At 40.3% G+C, this 9,299-nt stretch overlaps 1 protein-coding gene across 2 annotated transcripts in view; it reads left to right on the top strand.

Moving 5' to 3' along the window:
* Positions 1-1,542: 1,542 nt before the first annotated feature.
* Positions 1,543-9,299, top strand: part of FYB1 (FYN binding protein 1) — a 55,508-nt gene continuing 47,751 nt past the window's right edge. For both annotated transcript variants that reach the window (XM_026794629.2, XM_014268338.3), the window contains exon 1: positions 1,543-5,407. In XM_026794629.2, the coding sequence (XP_026650430.2) occupies positions 5,405-5,407 (3 nt within the window). In that variant the 5' untranslated portion in view covers positions 1,543-5,404. The remainder of the gene's footprint in view (positions 5,408-9,299) is intronic.

The following is a 9,299-nucleotide window of genomic DNA, read 5'->3' as shown; positions in this document are numbered from 1 at the left end:
GAGACTGAAGTCTCTTACTTGATAAATAGAATGCTGAAATCCAACAAAGCTAGTGTTAAAGCAGATTTGAAACTTTCATTGAAAGAATATGATATAGATCTGGAAGGACAGATATAAGTAGTACAAATTAAATAAACCAGCAAGAGATAGATTTTAAACAGACTGCAGACCTATCCTTCACACAATGGGCATATCAAAAGAGTAAGCATTTTAAAACCCCAACACAAAAAATAGAAGGTTATTAAAGGTAGATAATCAGGCTCACTCAGGAAGTCTCTCAAGAATAAATTTTTGCAGGATTGGAAACTATTGTGACTGGACAGTGCCTGGAGGAAAGGGACTGGAGGTGCTGGTTAACAGCCACCTGGACATGAGCAGTGTGTCCAGGTGGCCAGGAAGGCCAATGGCTCTTGGCCTGTGTCAGGAACAGTGTGGCCAGCAGGAGCAGGGGGGTCACTCTCCGCCTGTACTTGGCACTGGTGAGGCCACACCTTGACTTCTGTGTCCAGTTCTGGGCCCTCACTTTGGGAAGGACATTGAGACTCTTGAGTGTGTCCAGAGAAGGCAGCGAGGCTGGTGAGGGGCTGGGAACACAAACCCTGTGAGGAACGACTGAGGGAGCTGGGGGTGTTCAGCCTCGAGAACAGGAGACCATCTACAACTCCCTGAAAGGTGGCTGCAGTCAGGTGGGGGTTTGGTCTCTTTCTCCAGGAAGCACTGACAGAACCAGAGGACACAGTCTTGTGCTGCACCAAGGGAAATATAGGTTAGATGTTAGGAAAAAGTTTTTTATGGAAAGAGTGATAAAGTACTGGAGTGGTCTGCCTGGTAACATCACCATCCCTGGATAAGTTTAAAAAAAGATTGGATGTGGCACTCAGTGCCACAATTTACTTGAGGTGTTAGGGCATGGGTTGCACTCGATGATCTTGAAGGTCTCTTCCAACATAGTGATTCTGTGATTCTGTATCCTGGGAACATATTACTATGTGTTTCCCTACTTCTAGGTCGTGTTATTGCCCTCTTATTAAATTCGGGGTATGAAGTTAGCCTTTGCTTGATTCAATGAAGCTGGTGATATTAAAATAAAAACAAACCTCATAAGCAGCTTTATTTTATTCCTGCACTGTATCATTAACATTTACTTCTTCAGTCATGAGAGCAAACACCACAATGATTATTCACAACACGCACATTTCACAAAGTTTCCTCTGCTATGGCATTGGAAAAAACATTATTAATTACCCTTATTAATTTGGCTTCTTCACAGAATAATACAGAGTCTCAGAATGGATCAGGTTGGAAGGGACCACAGCGGGTCATCTGGTCCAATCTCCCTGCTCATCCCAGAGCACATGGCACACAATTGTGTCCACATGGTTCTTCACTACAATTCTTTTACATTACTGTCATATTTGGGACACAATCAAATCATGACCTTAGTGAGCTATGAGAGTAAAACTTTCTTTAAATTTTGACCAAATATATATGTTGTAGCTACTATCTTGTATCACTTCTTCACTATTTTTCATCTTTTTTCAGAAAACATTAATGGATTCTAAACCAGTTCTACAAATCACAGTTTCTGCTGGCCAGCTAGCTACACCAGGACACTGTAATGGCGTGATTTAAAAGTATCTGCAGCTTAAATGATCTGTAATCAAAACAAAGGAATAAACTACAAACATATTAACAGAGATGTGCTGATACAGTTGCTGTGGTCACCCTTTTATTTGTCTATTGCTATCATTAGAATATGAATATTCCATCTTTGTTAGTCAATGGAGTGTCTCTTTATTTATGATTTTTTATAATTATTTCTAGCATGTTCTCAAACTGATTTTCAAGAACTCAAATCCAGCACAATTATAAGAATAATGTATATAGCATCATTTGCTTGACAGTATATTGTTAGAGGAGAACTTTTAAGAGTCATTATCTTCAGCAAAATGCCCTTGGAGATTTATTTCAGCCCTATGTTTTACCTCTAATTCATGGCAGAGATCACTAGGATGTTTATGAAGACATGCAGCGTCACTTGAGCTATTATGCTTGCTCTTCCTAATACTTGTAGAATAGTTCATCACTGTGTCTTGACCATGTCAATGAGTTAAAGATTTTATGAGAAATCAGAGGCACATCACAATGGGATAGAAGAATTGTCCTATTACCATCCAGATTTTAGCAGAAACTCTGCAACAAGGAAACAAGGCTGACAAAATTGTGTTGTCACTGAACCTACATGTCTGTCTTCCTCAGTGACTTTTGAAACCAGCAGACAGTTACTGGAAAGTTTGTTTGGAATGAGGAGGAAAGATAGTTCTCAAAGAGGTATCATTTTAAAAGGCAGCCAACTTGGGAAAACAAAAAGAAATCAGTGTCCTCTTTGAGGAAAAGGTAACCACGTTAACTTAGCTATACTACTAGACATTAGATCCCCTTGGAAGCAAGATATTAAGAAACAGTTAATAACAAAGATATTGAGGGCTGAGTGGTTTGGAAATACAGAAATAGTAGATGACATCAGATCAATGAGATTAGTCCCTTGCATAATGGCAGTCCAGATCTGGAAGAGTCCCCTGGAACATTTTTTACCTTCCTCCTGCCCACCATGAGTGACTCTAAAGACTGAGTAGTCAAGATTAAACATCACAAAAGAAAGCAGGAGAGAAAACAGTGAACGACAAAATCTGCTGTGCTACAAAAATTAGATAGAAAAAAAGACCTTTCACTGGTCCTGCCATCATGAATAGTCCCTTCAGACCTTAGGAGAGGAAACAGGTTTCTGCTAATTTATGTCCACATGTGCACCCAGCATTCCTTCAGTCTTCCTGGGACATTTCAGAAAGCCTCAAACCGGACAGGCTTTTTAGAGTACTGTGCACCTGTAATAAAGCACCTCTTGGTGAAGATCTGGTGTTACTGTCTCACAGTGGGAACAGAAGAACTCTCCATCAAGAGTAGATTTATCAGATATCAGGAAACTTTTAACAGACAAAGCAAATCCTAAAGACCTGGTCATGAAAACATTCCCACTTTAAAAAAGTTTTAAGAGAATAGACTTATAGTAACCTACCATAATCTAAGATTTAACACACAGTGTGAGCAGACATGGTGACCAAGCATCTTTCCAGTACAGTTAGCAATCTGTCTCTGATGAGAATTTTTTTTTCCAGCAGAATTCTCCCTGTCCTGTTATTAAATGTCTTCCCTAAATTGCTGATGTAGCACAAGCAAGCCTTACTGACCTCCTTCCTCCTCTATGCTCTTTGGAAGACCATTTCTGAACATGAATGGATATAAATTATAATATAATTCCCACTCTAAATGTAGTTGCAACTTATTTAGACACACCTGATTTCAATCCCATATTTTTTGGTATAAATGCTCCTTCTTCCAGTGCCTTTTCAGAAGCCAGGAAGTCCTACTCACACTGTAAGCCTCCACTTGGTCACTCAACATAGCCAACCAGAGCTGCACACAAGACTCTAAACAAGCCCATATCAGGTCTCTGCACAAATTCTTTTCCTGCCTCTCCCAAAAATCATTTGCCTAAATGATAATCTGCACTCAAATTACATGTACTTTCCATATGTGCATGTCATGTTAGTGACTCATTTTGTCCCTGGCACAAAGCAAAAAAATTTTCTTTCTAGCCTTAAGTATATGACTTTTCATTAAAATTTAGTTGAGCTCTATCACTCCAATACAAAAATTCTTCTTCTCCTTCCTGTATAACCACTTGATTCCCTCCAGGATGAGAACTGCTTAGTTTAGAACACCTTCAGATAACATCAGTACAGGCCCTTGAACAAGATTCCTAATTCAAGAACCTTCTCTTGAAACAGACCCAAGTAATGGATCAGACAGGATCAGTCCCATGACTGATGCCTGCAGAACACTGCGAGTAATCCCAATTAAAGTCAGTAATTCAATTTCTGCTAAAGTGATGTAGCTTTAACCATCTCCTAGTTTACCTTACACTTTTTCCAACAGGTCACATCTTCTCCCAGTTCCTATCACTTAAAATTCAACAATGGATATCACATGAAATCTAGACAAATGCTGAAATCTAGACAAATAAAGTAAATTGTATTACCTTTGCCTTAAATGCCAGCTAAACTTTGCAAAACAGGTATTAATTTATTCAGATATAATCCTTCATTAGTGAAACCTACATTAGATGTAGCTAGATATAGCTGATGTTTTCTCATTCAAATAGTTTTTTTCAAAATTGTTCTTGTTCAAGAAAATAAGCATGTAGCTGCCCTGGTGATTTCCTGGTTTTAGGAAAATAGGTAGTGTGTTTGCTAATTATCCTTATAAGTATCTGTAGTTGTATTTGCTATTATCTATATAATAGGTTGTATTTATATATTCCATTGAAAGTTTTATAGAAAGCAAATGGTTTGGGACTTACAGCAATACAGTAATCTTTTCAGTGCTATAGCACTGAGATTTTAGAGAAATTCTGATTTCCCCACAGAATGCAGTTTAAATCTTGCTTCTGACACAGATACAGTACTCTCTGTTATTTTACTATAATATTTATTTATCCCCATTAATTCATATTGAGAATATTTCTTACTGAAAACTCAACTGATTTTTATTTAGAAGTTAGGCATCATCAACATATACCACTACCCTCTTTCCTGTATTAGCCAGGACTTCACTCCCTTTCTTCCTTCTTTCACCCCTTTTTATTAAGCACTTTGTTTTAGATTTTGTTTTTTTTCCTAGATCTAGTTCACTGAAGTTTATGGCCATATGCCCTTCTTCCTTTAATTTTTGTGCACAGGAAGTCTGCAGCACTGTAGAATTGTAATATCCTGTCAGACCAGGACAATCCTATTTTTCTGATTGTATCATCTATGATAAGCTCAATAATTAAAGGCTAATTGATAGAGATATAGTTCAGCTTATTAGAGATAGAAAATTCCTTCAGGCATCCTTCATGAAAGTCTGAGTCAGAAGGAAACATGTATGGCATTTACAGTGAAGCCTAAATATATGTAAATTCAGGAACCCGGAGTATGAAAAACAAAACCAAAATACATTTGCCTTTTTTAATTCAGTCAAAGTTTACTGAAAAGAATTAGTATATAATTTTATTATCAGCTTGGACCTGGTTTTTATGAAAATCTTGGAAGTAATTAAATGAATGAATAAAACCTATTCATCCTCCACAGCAGTGCAACGTAACCCAAACAAATACTGTTTACAGTTCTGCTAGATCTCTGATACGGTGTAAAACAAGAATATTGCTGATATCTTGTCATGTGAAGGCTGGATAGACCACATAAATTCTCTAAAGAAACATTCACAGTGAAGGACAAAGAACTTTTACACCCTCTAGTACAGTCCATACTGCCCAGCAGGCTTGTAGAGACAAAAACCTGAAATTATGGTAAGTAAATTAATTTACTTTTTACTACATGAATGCATTAGCACTAAAACTGCTGTGGATGAGACTATAAAACTTGAAATTATTTAATAATCTTAGGTAGTTTATATTTTCCTAGAATAAAATGGGAATCAGAGGATCTTGTGCATCTTATATTTGCAGCTACAGCTGGGTGTTCCTTTCACTTCTGCTGACGCATCTCCAATAGCTTTTTCCCATTAGACATTTGTTTAGCTAAGTTTTAGAGAAGTGTCACAACCTCTATAACACCATGATTCTTCTCTAAACCCCTGAGGGCATCTGCATTTTGATTCTTGCTGTGGTGTGTTCTTAAGTTTGTGCTGCTTTCTGATGCGCAGGGGCCCTGGCCTTCGCCCCTCACCAGATAGCCGGATTCCAGAGCCGTAGACGCCCCCGCACAGATTCTGAAAGTGAGTCATAGGGAGACCTGCTTTCTTATGTCTTTGGAGAAGAAAAACTTTCAGAAATCATGTCTCCAGGCTCTCACTTATCTACTAAAAAGGCTCTCAAAACATCAGTTTATGTTCAGCCATCTCTTAGTAATTTTTTAAACTTTGTTTTCCAAATCCTTTTGTTAATCCCTTGTATATCTTCAGGTACTTATTCTCCAGTGGTCCTGTAGAAACCTTTTGATTTCTGTGGTCTTGTCTTATTCTGTTATGGATCTCAGTCTTTAATGTATTATTCCACACCTAAACTTCCAGGGATTTGAGTATTTTCCTTACATGACATGAGTTTTTTATCAAATCTCTTTTCATGATCCCATAAGAGAAGCTGTTCCAGCTCAAATTTATGCAATAGCTCAAACAGAACGAACAGTATGGTCTTCCCCAAGCTGACCACTGCTGCATTTTGGCTTTCTGCTGCTCTTCTCCTCATGACAGTCAGCAGCTGTCCTATGCTCCACAATAAAAATGTTCTGTTGCATTAATGATCTACCCAATGGCCCAATCTTTGATGAATACTCAGCAGACTCACCTTACATTTCAGTCTAGCCTGTGCTCAGTAAAAGGTTGGCAGTGTGATCTTACATAACAAAAAAATAGATTCTTTTTTCTCCATACAATTTAGCATCTACAGCAAAAAAGCTGCTGTATGCTGCCTCATTGGTCATGGCCTGTAACTTCTCTGAGGCAGCAGCAAAACTGAAAGAGACACTGCTGAATTTCCCCTTCTCATTCACACAATTTTATAAACAGCAGATTCAAGTGCCTGTAACAGTGCAAATAACAGACTTGGTAAGTAACTAACTTGGCATGACTGAAGTTAAGAAAGCAGCCATAGCTTCTCTTGATGCCTCAGGTTTTAGCTTTTATATTTTTCAGATTCTCTACTGCTTTTGAGTGTACTTCTGAGCTTCATATTAGGGGACAGTACGCTCTCTTCATAGAGTAGGGAGACAATTCTTTCTCTAGACCAAGGACAAATGATCCAAATTTCAGGCCCATGAGCATAACCAAACATGTACTGAAGAGAGAAAAAAAGGAAGGATGGGACTTCATAAGCTAAAGCTATAACTGGACAATTAACTCCAATATGCAAATGAACCAGAACTTATAAAAGTGTGAGACCCTATGACTGGTCATGCATTTTGTGACCATTTTAGTTCATCTTGGGTGTAGCCCTGGCTGGGCTCTTGTACTGCCCAAGGTGGATCCATTCAGGCCTTCTAATAAATACCTACTTTATTCTTTGGTTCCATCTTGTCTCTGTTCTAGGTCAGCCTTCACAAGCATCACTCTGCCTCTTAGGCAAGGCTGCAGGCAGGCACTGAGCAAACAAAACAGCAGCACCTCAATTCCCTGTGCTCACAGCAGCTGATCAGGGAGCTAGGACACATGACAAACAAGAAGCTAAGAGAAGTAGGCAAAGCAGAGGCTTTACTGCTGTTTTCAAATGCCTAATGGAAGTGTGTCATACTCATTTCAGAGATGCACACAGACAGAGTGAGAGGTAAATAAGGCATTGGAAACAACACAGAAAAAAAAAATCCCAATTAGTTTCCTTTCCTCATTGGTTTGGTTTAGTTGTTGTTGGGGGTTTGTATGGGGTTTTTTTTGTTTGTTTGTTTGTTTGTTTGTTTTACTTTTATTTTTCTTTTAACAGTGGTGGAAATCAAATGCTGGTACAATTTAGAGGGCCAGCAGATTTTCCACGCTTGCTCCCTCCGTACCTAAATGATGCTGGAAGGTTAGGATTTGTCACAGGAGAGGCTCCTCCATTAGAGGTCAGTGTTGTGCCAGCACCCGGGAAAAACAGGCCCCGCGTTGAAAACAGGCACGGGATGTTTGCACCGAGGGAGCGCAGCATGAAAGGGCTCCCTCCTTCTGTGCATGCCTGAAACGTGAGACCCGTCTGACCGCAGGGCAGGTGTGTGGTGGAGAACGGGTCACACAGCCGGCCTACTCTCATTTCACAGAGAGGAAAGTCTTGGAAAATGACAGGAGAGTGGGATAGGAAAGAAGAAATGTTCCTTTTGAAAGAAACTCTCAGTATACCAGCAAGGCTTCAGAATATGGGGTTTGTGTACACCCTCTGTCTAAGCTGACTTGACCAAAAGGACTCTTAGCAGATGGAAAATTGATCCTGGCTTTCTGCTGGGATTGCCAGTGGCACAGGTGAATGCATTCACACTTAAACTAACTTTTCCTTTCTTTTGTTTATGGATTTATATCACAGGCTAACCAGTTACTTTAAAGCCAGAAGGCTTTGTGCCCAACCTGCCACCACCTGCTGAGATAAGGGATCTGGGATAGCCAAAGGTTTTTAAAAGCCTGAAGGATAGGGACATAGAAAGGATGTCAGGCATTAAGCAAATATTAAGCAGAAGGATTTAGGAAATTTTTCCAGAAGCATTCTTCTTAAAGATGTTTGGATTAAACTATATTTTCATTTTTAAACTTGATTGTCTTTGATTAAAACTCTTTCTGAAGTTACTTTGTGTTTTGAAATGTTTATGATGTGGAAGCATTCTCTTTGTTGTTTTTATTTAGGCCACATCATTGTCTTCTTTTTTTAAGCTTTCCCTTTCCACCTTCTTGCTTTAGAATATCAAAATAATTGCAATATAGCATACATGGTAATACCTTAAAGGGTGAAGGCCCTTTATTACCCACTTCGCAAAGAAAGCCTGAGGTACCTGAACTAGGTGATACCTGAAGAGGCACAGAAGTCAGCTCCAAGGCTTTTCTGCCCCATTGAGGTGGTGCAGAAGGCCAAACAGCTCAGAACGGCACCTTGCCTGCAGCTTGGATGCTTTTTAGGAAATACGAGTTTCTGTTTTGCTCCTCTGCACTAATAGCAGGTGAGACTTGAAGAGCTGATGCATGTTTAATATATAAGAGGGCAGGAAAGGAGGTTGTTAAATTTGTGTATGAAAGTGTGGGGTGCCCCTGTCTCCCTCTCACAGGGTTTACACAACTCCCGGTGAGGTATTTGCATGGGTTCTTTGCACACCTTTTTTGCCTCCAGGCGGAGGCAGGGAGGGACATGTTGAAGAGGAAGGGAAGTCAGGATTGTTTTGCTAAAGCTCTCCCTGTTGCTTTCCCACTTCCTCCTCGTATCAGCAGCTGCGGGGGGGGGGGGGGGGGGGAGCTGAAGGGGAAGCCAGACCAGCTGATAAACCCCTGCTTAGCCATTCACATGAGGGTATATAGGGTGGAAACTGAAGCAACTTCTTCCTTGAGAAAGTTTCCCTTCCCCTCTGACGTCCCAGCGTGCACTTCCCGCAGCTCGGGCTCGCTCCCTTCTCCCCTCCCCGGCGCAGCTGCTGCCATCGCCACCCCCGCGCTCTCAGGCCTGCACCGGCCCCATCCAGCCCCGCGTCCCCCCGGGACAGCCTGAGCCCGGGAAGGAGGCACAGAGCCGGGGCTCG

This window comes from Zonotrichia albicollis, chromosome Z (assembly GCF_047830755.1).
Source record: "Zonotrichia albicollis isolate bZonAlb1 chromosome Z, bZonAlb1.hap1, whole genome shotgun sequence".
NCBI classification, from domain to species: Eukaryota; Metazoa; Chordata; class Aves; order Passeriformes; family Passerellidae; genus Zonotrichia; species Zonotrichia albicollis.
The sequence above is the reverse complement of the archived record's forward strand: the minus strand, read 5'-3'. Positions and strand labels throughout refer to the sequence as shown.